Source organism: Oenanthe melanoleuca, chromosome 20 (genome assembly GCF_029582105.1).
Source record: "Oenanthe melanoleuca isolate GR-GAL-2019-014 chromosome 20, OMel1.0, whole genome shotgun sequence".
NCBI lineage: Eukaryota > Metazoa > Chordata > Aves > Passeriformes > Muscicapidae > Oenanthe > Oenanthe melanoleuca.
This window is the reverse complement of record NC_079353.1, coordinates 9,187,035-9,209,888: the sequence shown is the minus strand read 5'-3', so window position 1 is coordinate 9,209,888 and position 22,854 is coordinate 9,187,035. Positions and strand designations below refer to the sequence as shown.

Sequence of the window (22,854 nt, the reverse complement as noted above, 5' to 3'; positions counted from 1 at the left end):
TTTCTGGCTGCTTGAGGGACAGGGAAAAGCTCAGGAGTGCAGAAAAGAGCTGTCAGACGGACTCGGGCAGTGCTTCCTTCCCGGCCGCATGCTGGATTTTTGCAGGATCCGGCAGAGACAGGCGCTGCTGACTCCTGAGCGAGAGCATGCCATGGCTGGTTGGCGCCTGGCCAAGACATTCGTGTTAATCGCTGATTATGCAAATAAACAGCTCCGCCCTCTCTCAGCTCCGCGGAGCGAAGCGGAGCATATGCTGCTCCTGGTGGAAGGCAAGTGTCGCCTCCAGGATCTCCGAGCTCCTTTCCCAGCGTGGGACCTGCTGTGAAAAGCAGATTAAAGGCAGCCCGTGGCCGGTGGGGGAAGGCAGGAACCCCCCGAGGCCCCCCAGCCCGCCGCTGCCACCTCTCCCTTTTCCCCATGTGGCTTGAATTACTGCGGCTGTTTGCTTAATCCATCAGGCTTCAAGAATGAGCCGCTCAGTGCTTTCTTGGCCTCTCCATCCAGCAAACTGCTGTAAACATAACAAGGCAGCCTTGTTCCAAGCCCCTGAAGTCAATAAGCAGTGATCCTCTTGCCCTTTGGGTCTGGGTTGGTGCTAATTATAACCCAGGGTGCTTTCCATTCATAACGTGAATTATGCCCTGGCCTCTGAGAGAGGGGAGCGGATTGAGGAGCCTGTGTGCTCTGGACACTCCTGTTGCAGGCAGCAACCAAAAGGCTTCACCCCACCCTTTCACAGCCCTCCAGCTCTTCACTGAGTAGATAGGGGAGGAAATGCTTTTGGGGGAAACATGGGAGATCCTCTGTTTGCATTGATTAAAGTATTTTCTTGCATCTCACCCTCAGGTGCATTAGGGATGGAGTGGATTTGCTGGGGAGGTGAGTGCAGGGGATGCTAAGTGTGGGCTGATGGGGTGGCACAAGCAGCAACAGCACAGCCCCAGTGAACCCACACCTGTGTAAGATACTCGAGCATTTTCCAGAAATGGGAGCAGTAGAGTTTGTACCACTGCTCCCGACACCTAATGAGCACATTAGGACTTTGCCACCTGCTCGAGGAACTTGCTTTTGAATCCCTTGTGATTCTCCATGTGATCACTCTTCTGTCCTCCAGCCTTTTTCTCCAGCAGCCCTTGGCTGTTGGCATGTACTGTAATATTCTCCCAGTTTTTCCAGAGCAGCTCCAGATGCAGAGATGTGTCTGCCAACAGCTTTTTACAGAGAGGTTCCTGTTTTGGGGAAGAAGGAACCCCATCTCCTGGTGGAGTTTAGGGAAACCCTGGGAAGCCCTGGGTTTGGATGCTGGGGATCCAAGCTCTTGTGCTCCCATGGGAGCCAGGGACAGGTACAAGCTGCAGAGGGAGGAGGCCAAGACTCCAGGCATGCCTGAGCATCTCCCTGCTGGGTGGTGTGAAGCTGTAAGGTCTCTGTAGCCCCAAACTCAGCACCTGGAGGCACAGTGTGATGAACAAGGCTGAGGATGAATTGCATGCAGGGCAGTGCTGCATATGACATGTCAGATCACAGAAAACACAGAGGTAATCCAGTGCTGCTGCAGGGATGCCCATCTGTGCATCCTGGGGTGCTGCAGGTCATGGGGAGCTGTGCTTCCCCTGCTCTCCTGCCACTGCCCCGAGGTCAGGGTGGGTTTACCACTGTAGTCTGGCTGCTGAGTTGTTTCAAACCAGCTCAGGACTGCCAAACCAGAAGGTTTCCAGGTACACCACTGGCCTTTGGATGCCACGGAGATCTAAATAAAACCTTTAAGACCCACTCTGCAAAATGCTCCAGGAAACCTGGCTGCTTTTTATGGCATCTAAACCAGTAGTTTTCTGCTGATGCCAGCACAGCATTTCTGCATGTACCTAGTTGTGTAAAACAACAGAGCTTGGCAGAGCCACACCAGCTAGGGAGGAGCTGGGTTTCACACTGAAGTTTTTTCTCTCTTTTTCCCTTTTCCTTCTTAAATAACCCCATTTGGGCCTCCAATAAAAAACCAAAACATCTGGTGCTGGGTATTTGGCTGCTGGGAACCAGCCCCTGCTGAGCTGAAAAGCAGCAATGCAGGGATTCCTGGTATGGATCAGTAACACTTAAGGTCGAATTCAGGCATTATCCCTGTCCCTCCTGGCCTTTGAATATATGGACTGAGGACACTGAGGGAGCTGTGGTGCTCTATTCCAGAATGCAGGTAAACCATGCAAGTTAGTAAAAAGGCAATTTAATCAGTAAAGGGTCTTTCAAGACTGATTTATTGACGCTCTCATGTGAGATCTCAGCAGTGTAAGATGCTGCTGTGAGAAAGAGATGGATCAGTGAATCACAGGAGCACGATGGGTGTTTGGTGAGTGGGAAGGACCCTTTGGCAGGGTCACCCCAAGCCCTGGATGAGCCCCCAGCATGGCTCAGGGCTGCTCCTCTTCCCTAGGCCAGCAGTGAGGCCAAGCCTCTGCCCGCCCAGCCTGCTAGGTCTGCATGAAGAGGTGGAAGTTGATCCTGGTGAACTCCTGGTGGATGCTGTTGAGTAATTTGTCTGAGTCCTGGGGAACATCTGAGAGGACCTGCTGCCCTGGGATGCAGCTCTGCTCTGGGGTGTAGGTAAATGTGAAGGAGCTGGAGTAGATGAGGCCATCGTCTCTGATCAGCAGGAGTGGGACCGTGATGGGATATCGCAGCCACCTCCAGTCACTGCCAAAGGCAGAGACATCAGGGACGACACACACGAGGGACTTAGGGCTCCTGGCAACAGTGCAGGGCAGGAAAATGCATTAACTGAAGAAGGTCCTATGCAGGAGCAGCCAGCAGTGAGTGACTGCACTTCTCCTTCATCCTGGAGCTGAGTGTGAAGCCTCCAGCCAGCTTCCTCTCTCCTCCCAGTCTTTCATTCCTCTCTGCCAGGGTTGCTTGGTTGTTTGCAGTTCCCTGACATCCCTGTCATCCCCCACCCATGGCTATCCCTGGACTGCAGCCAGGGCAGGAAGCAGGCACCAGACTCATCCCTGCCTCTGCTTGCAGTACTCCTGCCTGCTCCTGCAGGATGGGCAGTGTACATGTCCTTGTTCCCAAGGCCTGCAGCCACATCCTTCCCAGATGTGCCCAGCACAGCCCACACCTGGCTGCTGTTCCCTGCTTTCCACCCAGCTTCCTCATCCATGTTACCTGTACATCGTCTCTGCTTCCACATCTCCGAACCAGACCTTGAGGTGTGCATGGAAATACTCCCCCTGCACCTCCAGCATGGCCACATCGCCACCGCCCGTGAGCTGTGACGGGCACAGAGCGTGGCAGGGTTACGTGGTGGAGTGAGCCAGAGCCCTTCTCCCGCAGGATGCTCTGGCTGTGCTTCTCATTCCCACAGCATCCCAAAACTGGGAGATGCCACAGGAGGGCTCAGAAGCAGGAGGCACGAGACAGGCAGGTGACAGAGGAGCACAGACCGCGGCAGGCAGGTGACAGGGGGACAGCCCGAGGCAGGCAGGTGATAGAAGGGGACAGCTCATGACAGGCAGGTGACAGTGGCACAGCCCGAGGCAGGCAGGTGACAGAGGAGGACAGCCCGAGGCTGTGCGTACCTGCAGGGCAGCGATGAGCGGCACGGGGCTGACGGGCTCTCGCACGCACGCCAGGCTCTCACTGAAGGTGTACTCCACCGTCTCCGTGCTGATGATGGTCCAGCAAGAGCCGTCGTTCAGCAGCTCCCGGTTGGCTTCCTTCGGGCAGGGAGATGCCTGTGGAGGGTGTCAGAGCTCCAAACACACAGCAGTGGAGATGGTGGGAATGGGGCTCGGATGCCTGGCTTCTGCCCTCAGTGCCTTGGTTCCAGCAAGTGACTGCTTTGCTCATGAGGAAATGGGGATCATGATTCCTTTCCAAAGACCTCAGTTTCAGTGTCCCCACCGAGGTTTTGCCGTGATGCTGGCCTTAGTTTGGATGCAAGACCCCTCCCAGTGACACACTCCCCAGCCTGCACAACACAGGAGTTAAAAGAGATGACAGCGAGCACCCTGGGCTCCTCACCTGCTCCTGCACTGCCATACCTGGAACTGGATCACTTTGTCTGTTGAGAGACACAGGTACATGCGGTCACTGCCTTGGATCTGGAAAGCACACTTGTGGAGCTGGGAGATGGGCTCGTCCACGTCCAGCATGGCATACTGCTTCATCACCTTGCGGATGATCTGCGGGCGGCAGCACCCCCCGCATGGCACCGCGAACCGGTGCGGCGGGACGGGCGGGTCGAGCGCCCGGCACGGTGGGGATGGAGCTTACCAGGGGCGGCAGGGTGACGCCGCTGGCCGTGCATACCAGCTGCACCACGGAGCCGTAGCGGATGTACTCCTCCCGCAGGGGGAACTCGCTGCGCGGGCAGCGCTCTTCGGCTGGGGGCAAGGAGAGAGGCAGAGTCACCCACCGGGGAGCAGGGTAATCTTTCTTATGGCTTTCTCTGCTCTGCTCCCTGCTTGGAGAGACCACCATTCCCTGGGAGCCTGTGCTAGGCTGATGTGGCCAGAAATTTGTATTCTTATCACCATCTGTTGAAGCAAGGTGGGGTAGTGATTCCTTATCTCTGTGGCACATACTATCTGCTAATGGGCCATCTTTAAAACCAGGTGGGGCAATCATCTTTATCTTTTCCACAACTCATCCTCCCTCCAGGAAGATATCATCTGCTTCTGCCAATTCAGTCCCACTGTATGACTGATAAAATTACATCATCCCATTGGGAGATGCTCCAGTCAGGGGGAGGAATCAAGACTTTCCTACCTAGATAAAAACTGAGATTTTGGACAGCAAATTACTTTCTTTCCACTGGATTCCAGAGGAAAGCCAGACCTTTCCACATCATCCCTGGACCTTCAGAGGAAAACTGCACCTTCTACAGGAGCACTGGTCCAATTGAGCCACATCTGCCACTGCAGGAGGATGCAGCCACCATTTAATGGGACTGCTGCCAACACCCTGACTGACTGATGGGGTGTCAGGTTGTATTCTGACTCTGTCAGGGTTGGGATTGTTCTTTGTAATACTGCATTTCTATTTTAATTTTCTTAGTAAAGAACTGTTATTCCTAATTCCCATATCTTTGACTGAGAGCCCCTTAATTTCAAAATTATAATAATTTGGAGGGAGGGGGTTTACATTCTCTATTTCAAAGAGAAGCTCCTGTCTTTATTGGCAGATACCTGTCCTTCAAACCAGGACAGAGCCCAGCACGGGAGAGCAGGACGGGGATGCAGTACCTTGCAAGGACACTGTTGGAAGCAGTGTGGGCAGGAATACTGTTGGGCTCTGGCCTCTTCCAGGCAAGTCACCTGCTTGGATTTATAAACCTCCAGACCAGTACAGCTGTTGCTGCCCTGGTCACAGCCCCTGTGCCCTTAAAGCCAGTTGGAAATATCCAGAGACACATGAAGAATGCCGGAAAAAGGTAAGACTGAGCCAGATTGCTGCATCCCCAGGCTGATTCACACATTTTTGCTCCCAAGAACTAGCTTTGCAGGATGGCAGAGCCAGGGCTGGAGGCAGTCAGCCCTGGGCGTGGTGGCATTAGTGTCCCCAAGGGTCCTTACCCAGGTGGAGGGTGAAGGCTGCCCACTGCCTGGCGCTGGCGATGAAGGCTCCCCCCTCCACAGACAGGTACCGAGTGCTGACGGTCTGGGAGCGCAGGCGGTTGAACAGGGACACTTTGGAGCCTGAGGAGATGCAGACTGTGGGAGAGGAGGCTGCGTTAATGCTTACCAGGACTGAATGTTGGCTCTGTCAAGCCCAGCAAGGACAATCCCTGGTTCCCAGCCTGGCAGCAGCCAACACTGCCTTCCTCTCCGTGTGAGTGCAGGTGGGGCCCATAGTGTGGAGACCACACTGGAATTAGAGCATCACATCCCATGACGGGTGAACCGTTTGGAAATGAGGCATCACTGTGTCAGATACATCCTCTTTTGGAAGCTCCCATGGGCTTTGGGTCCAGCCTGGACCACTCCAGAGCCAGGCTGTGAGCAGAGAGCATCCCATCCTGGGCTGGCACCCACAGAGCCATTCCTGTACTCACGGTCTGTGTTCTTCAGCGACTGCTTCTTCTGCGAGGGCTTGGAGATGACCTTGATGAGTTTGCTGTGGAAGGTGCCGATCTCCTGCCCGTTGCTGAAGAAGAGCTTCAGGACCAGGCGGAAATGCTTGCGCTTGTCCGTGTCTGAGATGTACAGGGCCTTGGCACAGCTGAACCCCTGCCAAGGACACAGAGGGGCTGCAGCAGCTCCAGCCCAGCCCCACCAGCCATCCTCACCTCCTCACCACCCCACAAGGACATAATAGTGCCCTTTCAATGAGCCCTGGGTTAATTTAAAGGGAGAAATGACCAGAGATGTTATTACAGGTGGAATGAAGAGCTGGGGATCGGCAGAAGCTTTATTTACACTGGGGGCAGAGTATTCCTTGTGGAAACGAATGTTCATGTGTGATTTATCCCACATAACGAGAAATCACCCTGGGTTTATGGTTTCCCTCATCCTGGCTGATACGCTGTGCCTCAGCAGCAAGGCAAGCACTGTGGACAAAGGCTCTTTCTCTGAGGTTCCTGGCCTGCCTCAGACCCGTGCTCTTCAGGGACCCCAGATAATGCTTTTTCTCCATTTTTTCCCCTTCAATCAAAAGATGCCAGAGCTTTGCTGAAGCTATTGAACTTTAGGATCAACTGTTTGTTTTTTTTTTTTTTTTTTGGTGGTTTTTTTTTTTTTTTCTTTTTTTTTTTTTTTTTTTTTTCCACTGTTTATCTGAAAATGAAGGACCAGGCTTTTATTTTGTGACGAGCAGCACCAGGAGAAGAAACCAGGGCTGAGGGAGCTGCTCAGATTTTGGCAGCCACAGGGCTGTCGACCTGAAAAGATGGTTCCAGATCAAAAAGGGGATCTTTGGGCTGCCTGGATTGCTGCACATGCCTCAACAGGCTGGCAGAGTGGGAATGCGGAATTATGGCTAGGAAGAAAGAGCTGTGATATCCTGGGGATGGGGAGGATGTGATGTCCCAGGGTGTGCGGTGATGCTGGTGACAGCCCAGTCTGTGCATGAGGGGGATCACACAGTCCCAGGGAGCCAAGGGCTTTACCTTTGCATCTGGCTGCTCCTCAAAGCTGAGCTTCTGGGTCTCCATCAGGCTGCTGCCCATGCTGTCCAGCCCCATGTACCCACACACTCGAAATCCAGCCTCTCCCAGGCCCCTGGCTGGAAGAAACAAAGAGAAGCACCTTCCAGCTGCCTGCACAGGCTCAGCTTCTCCAGGAGCAGAGCATGGCCAAGCTCCAGCCCTCCCTGGCTCTGGATTTCGGGGGGCTCAGGCTTGAGCAAAAAAAGGGAGTTTGGGGCATCAAAACCTACATAAACAGACTCACTGTCCCCTTTGCAGAGGTAGAGGGCAGCTCTCCATGGTGCAGGAAGGGAGGGAGGAGAGGTCCAGGGCTGCTGCCCAGTGCTCACCTTTTATCTGCTCCTGCTTTAACTTCCATCCTGGCCCACTCAGGTAAACACAAGGTGGGGGGCAGAAAAACCTGCAGAGACAAGAGGGAATTTTCTCACTGCCCTTCAGCACCCTGAAAAGGTGCTCAAGAGTAGCTGGATAGCTGTGCTGAGAGCAGAGACCTTCACTGGGGATCACCAGCACTGGGGACAACCCTGCACCCTGGGAGGCACATGGAGCTCAGGGAGGGCTGGGGACCCTGCACCCCTCCAGTGCCTGGTTCCAGCCTCAGCAGCTGCCACACCTGGTGGCCATGATCCTGTTAGTGACAGGATGGCCCTGGGATGGAAGGACAGGGGCCTTGGCACCCACACCTCCAGCTCCCCCAAAGACAGGCAGTGATCAGACCCTGCCTCTGCCTGGCTGCCACGTGGGAGTTTCAGCAGGCTGGGAACAGGGTTTGCATTCACAATCAGTTTTGGAGCCCAATGCAAATAAATCTATAGCCAGGAGTTTAGAAACCATTTTCCTGTGTTTTATTTGGGTTTCCACTGTCTTTGCACTCGTGTGAATGATGTAAATTCATCATCTATTGATACTGGGTAAAGCACTAGCAGAGAAAATACCATGCAGTGGGTTGGATATTTTGGAGCCCTAAAGTCCTGGGTACAGGTTTATTTAAACAACTCCTCCACAGCACAGGCCCCTGACTCCCACTGTAAAGTAAAATGGTAGCAGCACCTTCAAACTTTAACCTGGGAGCTCTGTGCAGGTTTTCTCTCCCTTTTCAGACCTGGCATCTGATTTTCAAGCTCATTCCTTACACAGGGTCAGGAGCAGAGGAAAGAGGCTGTGATGAGAGGGCTCCCTCCTGGCTGAAAGATTCAGTCCTGAAATAACTTTTTTTACCTGTGGACCAGGAGCCCCTGGCAGGAGACTGGAAGTGGTGAGAACTTTGTAGACACAAGGCAGCCCATCCCAGAGCTGTCTCCTGGGGTCACTGGGGTCTGGGTGGTTACACCTTGGAGGCTGAGCTCGTCGCCTCATAGCTATTCCACACTGAGTAATGAGGGAGGAATATTTATATCACAAGGATTAATGGAGGATTAATTACATTGCAGCGCCGCAGTCTGATGTCACTGCCAGGGAGTGGCAATTTTGGAGATTCAAGTCAGAACCTCAAGGTGTTTTTGCAGTGTGGAAGGATTTTCAAAAATAGCAGCTTTTTGGAGACCACTGGCATTGATGGAAACGCCCCAGCCCATGCTGTGGCTGTGCAGATTTTAAAACAAGAGTAACAGGGCAGTTAAAACAGTAGCCTTTCCTTTCTGGGGGGTGAGATTTGAATAGAATCTTGACTTCTTTTACTTAGTCTTTCTTTATCTCTTCATGGAAAGAATCTAACCACTGGGAATGTCTAATTGGGATGGGTGCAGGTTGGAGCTAATACCTTTCTTGTGCTATTCAATTAATGGAGACTAAGTGGTGGCTTTGGATGCAAAGATGCTGTGAGTGAATGCAGAGGGGATATGTCAAATAATTTGCTTCACCAGCTTAGATCAGTAAAATTCAGCAAGACTGAAATCAAGCTTTAGTTACTGGGTTTAGAGATGACCATTGGAGAAGCTGGAAGTATGTCCCACCTTTTCTCGTTGCCGTAGGATTTCTGTGCGACTTTGGCATGCAGGATCAGCACGGTCTGGTCTGCTGGCAGCTGCAGGTACCGTCTCACGCTGTCCTGGAGCAGACTGGCTTGGTAGGGGTTGGATCTGCAAGACAGAATTCCCTGGCACCCTGGCACCAGAACCAGCTCCAGCCCAGCACTGCAGGGAGCACGGAGCTCTCTCAGCCTGGTGGAGTGGAAGGTGGAAAGGCTTTCCCATCAGAAAGCACTGCAGCTGAACTGCTCTAAGAATGGAGCTGGCATTGAAAAATAGAAAGTTTGGATAATGGAATAACTGCTTCATCAGTTTGCCACCGAACACACACAGGGCATTTCCAAGACTTCCAGCCCCATGCAATGGTGGCTGTTCTCTAATTTGTTTTTCCACCTGATATGCTTGTTGCTGTCTGGCTTTTGGGTGAGTTGGGAAGTGATGCTGCTGAGCTCTGAGCGCAGCTGGGGAGCTGCCATGTGAGGTGGAGCCACTAGTTGGCTTTTGCAAGGGATGTTGGGTGAAAATAGCTGCATTTTTCTCTGAGACCTAAGAAGTAGGTGGTTCTGCTGATTGTTTCTGCTCTATTAACTAGCAGGAGTTCCCAAGCACCTGGCATTTAACTCTGCTATCTTGGTAGGTTGAGCGTTAACCAGCTGGAGAGAGATGAGGTGGGTATGCCCTGCTCTGCACCTGGGACATGTGTGCAAGGACTGGGAGTGCAAGGGGGGAGAGCTGTGGGATGCCAGCTGTGGAGGCCTTCTGTGGTGCTGGCTTGCCTTCAGAGGAGGTGAGACCACTCACTGAGCACCATCAGTCCTGCCCTGCTGAAAGCCCCTAAACCCCTGAGTCTGGGACAGGAGCATTCCCTGGGTTTGGGATATTTGACAGGATAAGATGAAACCAGAGGAGAAGGAAGTGGAGATGCCTGTGTAGGAGTCTCTCCTTGGCACATCTGTCAATGTGGCCCCTGGGAACACTGCTCCTACCGAGGGGACTCAGCCTGGCTGGTGATGAGTTTCTTATCAGAGGCAGAGGTAAAGCAGCAGCCAGGGAAGGCTGTGAAACCCCAGCCACAGTGGAAAAGTTCCTCCAAGGAGGAACTTGCAAGAGGTGTGCCGGGGAGCATCCCTTTAAACACAGTCTCTCTTCCTCTTAAATGGGCTAGAAACAGAGAAAAGTTGAGAGCACAAATGATCAGATGTGTGAAGAGAGGTAAGTCTGGTCCTGCCATCACCTCAAGGCAGGCTCCTCGTGTGAGCTCCTCTGGGCTCAGAGGCCAGAGCAAGCTCCCAGGGAGAAAAGCTGCAGTCATCCAAGCAACCTTCTAGAAGAGTTTGCCTGCCAACTCTGTTCTTCCCAGTGCAATGCTTCTAAAAAGGCTGTGCCCCTAACAGCTTTTAGCACTCATGTTGCAATTCACTTTAAACACATATCACTTCAGTTCCAGCTTTCTCACCTTTGAATGGAGCTGATACTCTTCTGTTGTATGAGGAAGGAAAACACATGTCCCATACAAGCAAATATTTACCCAGTGTCTTCTCTGAGCAGTGCCATGGGGACCTGACACTTTGCACTGCACAGATGCGCTCTGTTTGGTACTAGAGGGGCAATACAATCTCCTGCCCTTCTTGTTCCCTGTTCTTTATCCTAGATGTGTTAGCTGGATCACTAGCAAACATAAATCAACAGAGCCCTGCCAGAAACAGATTTACAACCAGGGCCTGTGTCAGTGTCATTCACAGCATTAACTGCTACTCTGTGCCTGGAAAATGAATGTTTTATGGCCATTCCTGACTGCAGAGCACAGGCTGCCACCAGGCTCTGCTCTTGTGGCAGCCCTGGAGCTGCTGCCAGCACAGGGTTCTGGGATTAGCCCTGAATCACCCCACAGCACTCATGGCAAGGCAGGAAGAGCTCCTTTGCCAAGGCTGTACCTGTCCCCTCCATCGTGGTGCTGCTTTATGAACCAGTATCGCACCAGTGGCTGCTCCAGGGTGGGTCACTTAGTCTTGCTGAAAAGTATCACTCCATTTTCTAGCCAATGAATAGTTTATATCTTTGCACAGCCAAAGGGATCCCATAAGAAAGTTATTTAATCTTTTTCCATAATGGCAATCTGCAGCTGTTTCACTCCTCTGCTGCCAAGCCATGGTGTGATTTCAGCTTTGATCCGCCTTTGCTATTTTTCCCTTCATATAAAAGCACTATTTGGGAATCTGTCAGCAAAATGCTGGGTTGTTTTTTTCTTTCTTTTTTTTTTTTTTTTTTTTGGTTAGTTGGTGGTCTTATTTTGTTTGTTTGTTTGTTTGTTATTGTTTATTTCCCCCCTCCCTTCCCCAGAACAACTGATTATGATTGGGATAGACATGAATATTTGTCAAGGAAATTGGCCTGACCCTGGATACTCTTTTACACTAACGAAATGAGTACTGAACCTTGCTGGCTCTGTTCAGTAGCATTTCACTCTCAGTTTGTCAGAGACAACGGGCACACAGCAAGGAAGAACCAGGTTGGGTGTGTGAATTTTTTCCTGGTGAGTCTCATCGTTCAGTGTGCTGTATAAAATTAGGAATATAGCTTTGGGTGCTTATGTCTCAGCAGCCGAATCACATGCTCCATCTCTGTTAGTGTCACCAACACAGCCACTAGTGCCCATCCATACAGCTTGGGGTCTCCCTGTGGGGCTCCTCTGCCATTAACCCCTTGGCAAAGTATGGAACAGCCTGGTATGGAGGCCAGGCAGTGGCAGCGAGTGTTCAGGAGCCAATTGCCAAAACCTGTGGATTAAGACGTGTGCTGACAGCCTGGGCAGCAGCAATATCTGCTCTGCAGAGCCTCCTGCAGCACTGGCTCAGGGCAGGGCCAAGCTTGTGCAGACTTGTGCTTCCTGCCATCCATACATAATTCCAGAGGCACGTGGGTCACTGCCTGGAGCTTATTGAAGAGCCTTCTGGAACAATTACCCACATGCTACTTACTGCTTGAAGTAGCAATGTGCAGGCCAAAGGCAGGTAAACAGGCAGTAGCTCTTCAGATTTGATGTCCAGCTGGAGGAACAACTACCTAGAAACTTGGCTTTCCTCTCTTTGTCCATTCTCTGCAGCCCTTGCCTTCCAAATTTTAGGGCTAAATTGTGTCAGTGATGCACTTCTGAACAGTACTTGCCATTCTGCCCACAGAGGCGACCACCCAGCATCCATCATCTGGTTTAAATTTATCTTCAGAGAGTCAAAGGGCTATTGCTAAAGCAGCTCAGTATGCCCACTTGGCTCCTTCTGGCACCTACAGCCTCCTCAGGGTTACAGAGAATTATTCACTCCTTCTGACATTTATTATATTAAATTATTAAAATGCTTTGGTTGTAGTGCAGTGTTAGTTCAGTGTCATGTTAGCAGCACCACACGGGCCGGGCTCTTACAGCTCTCAACTAAAAGCTGCCTTTTCAGAGCCTGAGGTCTTGGCTGGGGCTCGGCTGCTCTCTTCACAGTTGGGCATTATGTAGAAGAAGCTGGGGGGAGCAAGGGGGAATCCATCACCTTTCTCCCACACTGATTTTTTTCCCCTTCCCTGCTCAGCCTGGCACCACTGACCAAGGCTTTTCCTTTGCTTTAGGTCAGGATGTGCCTCAGGACAGGATGTGAGTGCATTTGTGGTGCATCTCTAGGGTGGCTCTGCCCTGGTGGTTGAGGTGGGAGAGACCCAGGGTAACCTAGGGAATCTGCAGCCCTGGCTGGGTTGCTGTGACCTCTCCCATGGGAAATGATGCAGAAAAGGAGGAGTGCTCTGTGTGCTCTCCACAGGAGACACACAGCTGGACCACCTTGCAAAGGCTGTTTCATGTGGGCACACAGGGAACCCAGGCAGGCGCCGAGAGGCTTTGCCAGGGCTGGACCCCACAGCCCCATCGCTGATTTGAGGAGAACTGATGTTTAATACCACAGCTGAAAATTACCCCTCTCCCTCCCAGCAGAATGTGTTTAGGGGCATCACTCAGTGCTCTGTCCTGCCTCCAGCTGGGGGATGCTGCTCCCTGTGTGGGACATGCCCTGGTCCACACATCACCTTCTGTGTGTGCACCCTTGGGCAGCTGCAGGAGAAGAAAAAGAGCTTTACAAGCACTGGGAGAAGCAAACTGCCCTCTGCCCTGCTCATTTTTAGTCAGTCTGCTGAGGAAGGGATCTGATCTATTTGGTCCCCTGGGAATGAAACTACCTGACTCTGGAGACCAAAATACAATCCTATTGTTTAGAAACTGGGTCTTCAAATCACCTCTTTATACAAGAACTGTAACTTACAGTAACAGTGTCCCCAAGTGCAGGTAGTGCTGAATTGAAGTGCAGAGACTTAATTTGCTGCTTTTATCCCCAAAAAGGAGCTGTGGTTTGCCTCGCTCAGGACACAGCTGCCCTGAAGCTTGCTGGGGACTTGCTGTCACAGAGGGCAATTGTTCTTCCCTCACTTTGGGGAAACCAAACATCCTAATAAAAAAATATCCATTTTAGAGGTCTGGTTTGTATTTTGTGCAGATCAGGGGAGAAAATGCCTGCAGTGCTCTTGGGTATGGAGTCAATGCAATGTTTATGCAAAAGGAAAAGCCATTAGAAATCACAGAAATGAGAAGCCTGCAGTTTCTGGCTTCCCTCATTTTTCAATACCTCCTTTAATCCAGACCAACACAACCCACAGCCCTTGTATATGCATGGGTATTTATAAATCCTGTATTTTCCTCACTGCACACACAAGTGAGATTCAGCCTTTTCTAGGCCTGGGGGATTTATCGACCACACCAAGGGCAAACAGTGGCCGAGGGCAGGAAACACGAAAAGCCTGTGGCAGTGAGTTCTGCAGGGAGCAAGGGGCCAGCTGGGGTGGGCACTCCAGCAGCACCAACACCCCCAAAACCCCAAAGTTCAATAAGCATTATTGGCATGTCTGCTAGAAAATTCAAACAGTGGGGGTGATTTACTGGAGTCTCCTTTCTCTGTTCCTCACGTGCGAAGAGGGAAGGAAGTGCAGTTAAAGCACCACAACACAGTCCCATAAAGCAATAAAGGTGGTTCCTGCCACCACCAGATTGATCTAAGTGCTGGGACAGCTGGAGGACCGGGAAGGTCTATTCCAGGGTTTCTAAGAAGCCTCTGCTGATGATCTCCAATGCACATCAGTTGACCTTCTTGATGGAAGCTCAACCTGAGGCTCTACAGCCCTCCAAGCTCTGGTCTGAAGTTTCCTGGTTCAAATTCACCTCCCCACACTACAGCACTACCTGCTGATGTTCCTAAATTTCTGGGACACTGCAGGTCAAATGGATATTAAGCTTAAAAGACTCTCCTTTTTCTATGAACTTTTGAGTTTATGGGGCTCCCAGGTGCACTCCCCCAGCAGGGGGAAAAGGGTTAAAAAATTAAGAAAGAAAATAATAATAAGAAGAAGAAAAAAGAAAATAATAAAAATAATATAAAACAAAGAAGAAAAGCAAAAGGAGGAAAAATAGATAAAAGAAAAAGATAAAAAGATAAAAAATAACAATAAAATAAAGAAATTTTTTTAAAAATTAAGAAAGAGAAATAAAGGGGTAAAAAAGGACAAATACAGAAAAATAAAGGAAAAGGAAAAATCAACCACTAAAAGCAGGGTCCTCAACACCGGTGAGCCCCCGGCCGTCCCGGGCCCCGCACCCTTCGGTGCCGGTGCCACCTGCGCGCATCTCCCGCAGGGACCCGCGGGAACGGCGGGGCGGGGACAGATGGGAGCCCCCGAGCCCCCCGCGCCGGCACAGGCGGCCGGACCCCCCCCGCTCCCAGCGCTGCCCCGGGGCCAGGCCGTGCCCGCCCCGCCGCTCCCCCGCCCCCCCGCTCCCCCGCCCCGTTAAATGCCGCCTTCCGCCGCTGCTGCCGCCCCGTACCACGCACCCCGCACCGAGCACCGAGCACCGAGCACCCCGCACCGCGTACCTGAGCCAGCAGCGCGGCGGGGAGCGGCTCCGCGGCCGGCGCGGGTGAGTGAGGGGCTCCGCGGACACCGCCGCCCCTGCGGGAAGCGAGAGGAGAGGAGGAGGGTGAGGAGGGTGCGGGTGAGTCCGGTCCCGATCCCGGTCCTCATCCCGGTCCTGATTCTAATCCTGATGCCAATCCCGATCCTGATCCTAATCCCGATGCCGTTCCCCTGCCGCGGGGACTGGCAGCCTCCGAGCGTGCTTTTCCTTGGAGCGGGGCTGGCAGGAAGGGGAGCGGCGATCCTGGGCGTCAGGAGCAGAAACCAAAGCCTGGGAGGAGAGGAAGAGCATAACCCTTGCCCCAAAGGATTTTTCCTCCCCTCTGCGGGCTGGAGCCTTTCCGACCCCCGGCCGCCCGGGCTTGGCCCTCGCAGCGGTGCCGGGGTTTGCTCGGTGGGGCAGTGGGACACGGTACACGCTCGGTGCTGCGGGAGGGATGAGCCTGCCTGCTCTGCTCACCTTTTGCCTACCTGTCGGGCACGTCCCTGCTTATGCAACCGAGGATCTCTTAGCAGAGAATAATAAGGTCTGGTACACCTGGGCAAGGCGTACTGAGCAACAGGAGATCGAGATCCTGCGAAAAGATAAGCTCAGAAGTGTACCCTAAGTTTGTTATGCGCCGTTTCTGCACGACTGGAAAATTTGGTCTGTGTATACTCGTTTGCACAAGCAGTCACCCACCTTCGGCTTATCATTCCAACAGTTTCACAGGATAAAATTAGCTTTGGGCACTTCTGTTCCAAGCAATTACATGGGAAAACTTGTTTGGAAAACCTGATTATTCTGCACTCATTGTGTTTGTGTGAACGCGCACCTCTGTGAGCCAGGTGGAGCTGGGCAGATACACGGTGTGGTGGTGTGTGCTCTGCTGAGGTTTGCCCCTCATTGTGCAGGGACAGCCTTTGCTGTGGTGCAGAGCTGCTGAATCCATTCAGGAGGCAGGCTGCAGAGTGAGGAGGCTGGCAGGGAAACGGGACTGTGCCCCATCAGTGGAAGCCACCATGTGTGTGCAGTGGGGCTGAGGGGAGCAGGGGTCCATGAGAGGGACCTGTTCTCAGCCCCAACTCTGAGATGAGGCACAGGGCTTTGCCTCTTTTGCTTAACACACTGGATTTTTGCTTCACTTAAACCTGGACTATTTATAGAATTATTATTACGTTCTTCCTTTAGGACCCCTCCCTGTGGGACCCTCTGTAGGATCTCTTGATAGTAAAGAGTGAGTGTGCAGGTCCTCAACAGCAAGTAGAAACTGCATTTCACAAGCAGATTCTTGTGGTCTCTGCAGGAATCCATTAGATTGGTGTTGATATCAGAAAAAAAGCTGTGTGTGGGGATATCTCTCAGGTCTCAGCCCTGATATTTGCCACCAGGATATGGATAAATTTGGCCTCATCCAAAAAGCAAATTCCCATCTGGAAACCATGCAACAGATCTTGGTGTTTGCACTAAAACAACACTTTTCATCGAAGCAGACAGGGACTGCTGCATCCAGTGGGAAAATGCTGTTGTTGATTTTTGTGGAAGTTGTAACTTTCATTTGTTGTTGAAGAATTAAAGAAACCATATGGGCTCGGGAGCTGCTCTGGTTGGCAGCCGTAGGAAACAGAGAAGCTGTGGCCAACAAGGCAGCCCCTTGTAGGCAGTCTGTGGTCACAGAAGATGTTTGTGCTCTGATTGCTCATAACATAGCATTTCCCTTGAGGTTGGCATTAGGGGTTAAAGGTTTTCAAGCGAAGTCTTTGTTTAAACATCTTTAAAGTTTCCAATAGGGGCCCCTTTGTTCGCTCTGGAGCAGCATGCCTGCCTTGTTAAAAACTCAGCACTCATCAAATGCCATTTACAAATGCCTGATGAATAGGGCTGAAACATGGAGGGGAGATAAGTACTGTTAGTGTCTACACACACACAGGGCTTACAGACAAACCCTACCATGAGTGAATAAATGGGATCTAGAAAAAACGCCACGAAAAAATTAAAAATAGATGGAGTGGTGCTTATAAAGAAACTTATAAAAGTCAGCTACTCCCCCTGCACCACTTGGGCCCTTTCATGCCACATGTCTCCTCCAGCAGAGCCAGAAGGCTGAGTGGCTCCTGACACTTGTCATTACCTCTCAGTAATCATGTTTTCTCCGCTTTGGGCCCAAACAGTATCAAATTGGGCACTTGGGCTCCATCAGGAGCTCATGCAGCTGCTGTAAGGGCTCCATTATCTGCTGGGCATGAGGACTCTGACTCAGTGTTCCCCATTACCTGCTGTGGGCTGGTGAGCATCGCCTCTCTGTAGGCACTCACAGCACAGATGGATCTTTAGGTGCCAGGTAATGTTTTCAGCTCTTAGAAGGCTTTGGTTCTCTCCTGTCTTGGCTAAATAGAAAGGGTTTTAAACCAGCTCTGTTAAAGCAGGAGAGGGTAGAGGTGTGTGCTCAGGAGGCTCCAGACACTGGTTCACAGTGATGGCAGCATTTCCAGACTGATGTGTCTTATCCTGTGTCTGAATCTTTCATGGTTCTCATATATCTTGTCCTTCCTGGTGTTTTTTACTGGAGTCAGAATCCATCTTTCCCACCAATATTCTCTCTTTGCCCATCTACCTGCTAATAACTGATCCTCTCACCTTGCAAGCCCCTGCTTGCTCACGAGTCCATCCCTAGCCTGGTCCCTCTGGTGCCCCTCAGGGAAATCCATAGGGCTCAGCTGTTGTCCCTTGCAGAGAGGTGGAAGTACCTTGGTTTCTTTCCAGAATTCAGCTTTTCTGTCTCTGTGTTGTGCTTTGCCAATGTGTAAATTCAGGAGTCTTTGAGTGTAATCTGTGGGCTCATCCTCGTCCATGGTCTATGGCAGGAAGTAGTGGGAGCAGATCTGTTGACAGCAGAGATAACCTCCTATACAAGAGTCTCTGTCTGGGCTGGAGAATTAGGCAAGATCCACACGTGTTAAAACACTGCCTTTAGGAATTCAGAGCTCCTACAACTGCAGCTGGACTTGGATGGCTTCCCCAAAGTGTTACCTGCTCTTCAGCCTGGGCAGAAGGGCACAGCCCACTGTGCTGCTGGGGAAGCTCTTCTCTGGTGCATCTCCTGAGGGGTGACAGCATCCCAGCCCCAGGACAGCAGGTCTCCTGCTGCCAGAGGGACATGGAAACTGTGAAGTTAGGTGTGAGACATTTCCTGTGCTACCTTTCAGGTTCTCCCTGTGAAAAGTATCTACACAAAGCTTGCTTTACTGTTCTGAGGAGGGACAAAAAGTCCCTGCATGCCTTTCTGCAGCTGCCAAGTACTCCTCACTTTCTGCTATTTCAATTAAACACATAGCAGGATGGGTAGGATAAAGGGGAGAGGCACAAGAATATTCTCCTGGTGTGTTTTCTTATGCCAACACATTGAGTCACATCTCTAGAGTGAGAAATATGATATAAAGATTTAGAGAAGGAGGTCAGGCAATGAATCTATGATTGCTGGGCTGGAATAGCAGGCAGTCTCTGTGGTTGTCTGTGCCATGTAAACTTCCTGCGGGTCAGCTGGGGATAGTGGTCTCAGAAGATTTGGGAGACAGATGTCCTGCTAGTAACTCAGTCTCATACCAGCTCTTCTGCATCAGGAGCTCAGCTGACAAACTCTGCACCAGCCCAGTAGCTGATCTGGGCCATGACTCTTTTCCTTTGTGGTTGAACATGCATATTTCTGGGGGAAAAAAATGCTCTCTAACACCTTCCTCGCAAAACAAGGACTTGGGTAATGGATTGCTGCATCAATGGCAAGGACATCCTTCTCTCCAAAGTTTGAAGTCTCTTGGCCCAGCTCAGCCGTCCTCCAAGGACTGTTTGCAGAAGCGCATTTGCTTTTTAAAGAGAGTTGGTAAGGTGGATCTCTCCCCTGTTGATCACTCTTAATCAAAATCAGAATATTCCAGTTTTGTTGAAAGTAGCAGTTAGGAGATGGGCTGATTGCCTGTTGTGCAGCTCAGGGGACAAGTGTAGCCTAAAGGTCTTGAGTGGGACAGAGAGGAACAGAGAAATGGCACCAGCAGTCCTGAAACAGGAGCCATCTCTGACATGATTAGTTGAACAAGGAGATTTGGCAGATGTGTTTTCCTCTAGCCTTATTTTCCTCTTGGCTAGATCTTTAACATTTTAATTTGCAAGTGAATGTGGCTTTTATTCGTGGCAGCTGTTGCTGCCCAGGTACAGCTTGTTTCAGTGCAGGTCTGTCTGGGCAAGAGGCTTTCCTGCCAGGTGAGTGGCAGAGCACTGGGAGGTCTTTTAGAGATAGACTGGCGGCAGAGAAATACCCCATGTGCTGTTGTGGAGAGCTTCTAGAAGGGGATGCTCTGTCCATTGCTACACCCAGCATTTTCTTTCCAAGGGGACTTCAAATGTCATGTCACAGTATAAACTGCCAGGACTCTGAGTCCATGAGCTGTGAGTCAAAGCCATCTGTTACTGCTAAAGGACTTGGTCAAGAAGCCCATCTTCCTCCTGCCCTCCCTGTGAATATACAGGAGTGGATCCCATAAAATGGGAAATAGGCTTTTGTGGGAAGCAAGCAGAGCAAAAGAGAAGCTCCTTCTGCATCCAGCAAGGTTTTCCTGTTACAGCACTCCTGCTGGTTTGCTGCTGTTGGGTTTGGAGCCTTGATGTGCTGTTGGAGATATGCAGCCTTGTTTGTCAAACACCAAGTCCTTCCAGGTGGCCCTTGGCCCAGTAAAGCTGCAGAGTTGTAACCAGAGACCTCTGCAAAGTCCTGGAAAGAGTCTGCTCTGGTTCTCCCATGTGTTTTTTGGAAAACCCAAGAACACATCAGTCCTTAAATGGGGGGGAAATAAATCCTTTTGGGTTGGAAATTCATGCTATTTCCCTGGGCATGTTGTGCCTGTGGTCCCTGAGTCTTCCTTGCTCTAAAAACTGCATTGCTGTCCTCTCTGGTGGGATTTGCCTTTCATCATCCAGCTGCTGTGGGAGATGAGCATTGAGTTTTTGGAGCTGTGATTGAGTATTAGGTCAATGCTGCCAGTAAAATGGTCCTGAGGTGCTTGTAGCACTGAGAGCTGGGCATCTGCAAGCAGAGAGCACCTTGAGATTGGGGATTATGCTGGGACAAACCAACCTTTGGGCAACTCTCCAGGAGAGGGTGGATCCAGCTCCAGGGCTGTCCTGGGCCTCATCCTTTCGCACTGTTTGCAGGTCTTGCAAATACATGGACAATGTGCCACCAATTCATCCATGTTTCTACAACAAGTTTTGGCATCAAGAGGTGCCTCCAGGATGATGTAAGTTGTCTGCATCTCTCCAGGTACCTCTGGTTGCTTCACTGTCCCCTGGGGCAAGACACACATCTGTCTTCCTCCCTTGGTCCCACATGCATTTTTGGGCAGCCTTTCTCTCAGGCATGGACTGGAAGGGTGATGACTTTCTGTCCTGCTGAAGACATCACAATTTTGCTCCCCATCCTCCAGCCTGAGGGTGCTCTTGCTGTCTTTCTGCAGTTGTCCTGCCAGAACTCAAGTGTCCTAAGCAAAAGGACTCAGGGCTGGGACTCCCAGCCATATTTTGATTGGGTTTTTTGAGACTTTCATTAAATAACACTGATGGAATTGAATTTCTCAGAACTGTCTAGTTTGGTCTCTGCTAAGGAAAGCTCTGCAGAGCAAAGGAGGGTGCATGGAGAGGCAGATGAGGAGAGTGAATCTCAGCAGCATCATGTTTAGGGCTGCTCTAACACTGGCCAATGCTTCCAGCACAGAAATAGGTGCTGTCAGCTGGTACCACATGTGGCATCAGTGCCCTGCACCCTGCCATGTGTGCCTGGACCTGCTGTATGTGCCTCCTCCTGTGCACAGCCTTGCTGTATGAGACAGCCTTCTGGCTTGGTTGGTGCTTGCTCACAGGCTCCCAGCTCTTCCCCACTCCTTGCAGCTCATGGTGATCCCTTGTCCTGGCTTCTTGCAGGGTCTAGAGTCAGAACCGCTCCATAGCCTTGGTCCACAATCTGCTTTCCTTCTTGTGACACTATGGTCAGGGCTTTTCTCGGGCTGTGAACACACTCACCTCTCCTTTCTCCATCTGCTTCATCCCCTCTACAGTTCAGTACAGAAATCCCCCATCCCTCTAACAGCAAGGGGGGTGGGAGCTGGCAGCAATCCTCACCCTGCTCCCTGCCATGCCCAAGGCAGGGTGCACCCAGGTCCAACCTGCCGCCATCTAGATGAACCAGAAGGAGAAGATTCAGAGTATTTCTGTTAACCTGTAGCCAAGAGAGAGCTGCCAAGGAGGCCAGGCTGAAACCTGAAGCGGCTGTTTTTCCTGAGACTCAGCATTTGGCAGGGAGAGCAGATGGACAAGCGGTGGAGCAGGGAGGGAAGCAATTGCCCTGGGGAGCAGCATTGCCCAGGGAAAGTGTGCTGGCTTACCTGTTTGTCTCTGGGGATCCATCTCCATGTCCTCCTTGGCTAAGATCACGTGTAGAGTCAGGAGGAGGTGACCCTTCTGTCTTTACATGTGGCTCTCCCCTTGGTCACCCTCCTTGCAACACGTACTGAGCATCTCCTTCAGCAGGGAAAAGCAAAAACTGTTTCTCCCATTGCGTTCCTCGTAAATGTCCAGAGTGGTCCCAGTGTCCCTCTCAGCTCATCTGCAGGGTTTGGCTGAGCCAGCCCCAGGCAGCAGCACTCACCTTGCCTGGACCTTTTTGCCTTTATAGCTCAGTGTTATCTCAAGGTCTCTGGCATTGCAGGCGGTGCTGTGTTTGCCTTGCCCTGCAGCACCTGCCTGCCAGCCGCTCGCTTCCCACCCATCTCCCTCCCACTGCTGCAGGCTTGGGGGGGTGCTGTGACCCCTCAGGTATGAGGAGTCCCTCCACAGGGATGCAAGTCAGCCCCAGGGAAGTGAGGGTAGAGGGAAGTTGTCACACATGGGGTGGTGGGAGAGATACTGGGGGACATCTGTCCCACCATCTTTGCTTCCCCATCCCTTTACTGCTGGGGCATTAACCTGAATCAGGGGCCAGGACGCTGTCCCAGCCTGGTCTCTGCTGCCAGGACCAGCATATGACTGAGCTACCATGTCCTGTCCTGTCCAGGCAGCATCAGCCCTTCCAGCCATGAGGAGAGCCAAGACTTCATCCAAAAGCTGAGATGCTGTTAAAAATAGATCAGTCGTGAACTGGTTTTCTCCTTCTTGGCTTCTGGCTGGCAGCTCATTCCTCCCTCTGGTCTGTCTTTGAAACTCTCTGGACGCTGTGAGACACAGGCTCCCTAGCAGCCTGCCACTGCAGGGAGGTGTGGAGAGAAGAGAGCTGCAGAAATGTTCTAGCTGTTCCAAAAATATTTAGTGGTTTGTAAGTGCTTTCTCCCAGGAAAGAAGCAGCACTGGAAAAAGAATCTGCTAAATAAATGGAGAAACAAAGCTGGGGAGGAGCACTGTTTGCCTTTCTGCTTGCATGTGGTGAGGGGACACAGGTGTCTGAGCAATCTTGGCCACAAAGCAAAGCTCACCTCTGTCCCCTGGGAAAGCTGTCAGGCTGCTGTCTTTGCTCATCGCCTCTGGCAGAATGATCCCACGGGTCCTTCCCCTGCACGGCTCTGCAGGAGCTCCTGGCACTGCTGTGCAGTCGCTGTGTCCCGGGCTGGTCCCAGGCTAGTACTCTGCTCACCTCCAGGGAAAGGCCACATCTCCCACTTTGAGAGGCTGTTCTGGATCCCAGTATCCTCTTGCACCCCTTTCCTGCCTTCCTAATTCTTTAATATAGTTTTCCA

The 22,854-nt window shown here is 51.6% G+C and overlaps 1 protein-coding gene across 2 annotated transcripts; it reads right to left on the bottom strand.

Moving 5' to 3' along the window:
• Positions 1-2,234: 2,234 nt before the first annotated feature.
• On the bottom strand, positions 2,235-21,745 carry RBPJL (recombination signal binding protein for immunoglobulin kappa J region like). 2 transcript variants are annotated; one of them, XM_056507763.1, is made up of 12 exons: positions 21,511-21,745; positions 15,063-15,138; positions 9,094-9,219; positions 7,471-7,541; positions 7,103-7,218; positions 6,050-6,224; positions 5,571-5,708; positions 4,270-4,379; positions 4,038-4,178; positions 3,573-3,728; positions 3,160-3,263; positions 2,235-2,739 (listed from the first exon to the last, which is right to left on the bottom strand). In XM_056507763.1, exons 1-12 carry the CDS (start codon positions 21,536-21,538, stop codon positions 2,466-2,468), a joined length of 1,515 nt encoding a protein of 504 aa, XP_056363738.1. In that variant the 5' UTR covers positions 21,539-21,745; the 3' UTR covers positions 2,235-2,465. The 2 variants fall into 2 exon arrangements, with proteins under 2 accessions (XP_056363738.1, XP_056363739.1); XM_056507764.1 differs by having other exon boundaries at positions 2,647-2,784.
• Between the last annotated feature and the right edge of the window lie 1,109 nt (positions 21,746-22,854).

Bases quoted from the DNA above. Each gene is read 5' to 3' on its own strand.
- RBPJL (XM_056507763.1), bottom strand. From the start codon at position 21,538: ATGGAGATGGATCCCCAGAGACAAACAG. The intron at 15,139-21,510 runs GTAAGCCAGCAC...CGCTTCCCGCAG, and splicing joins GGATCCCCAGAGACAAACAG to GGGCGGCGGTGTCCGCGGAG. The intron at 3,264-3,572 runs GTACGCACAGCC...TGCCCGTCACAG, and splicing joins CGCTCATCGCTGCCCTGCAG to CTCACGGGCGGTGGCGATGT.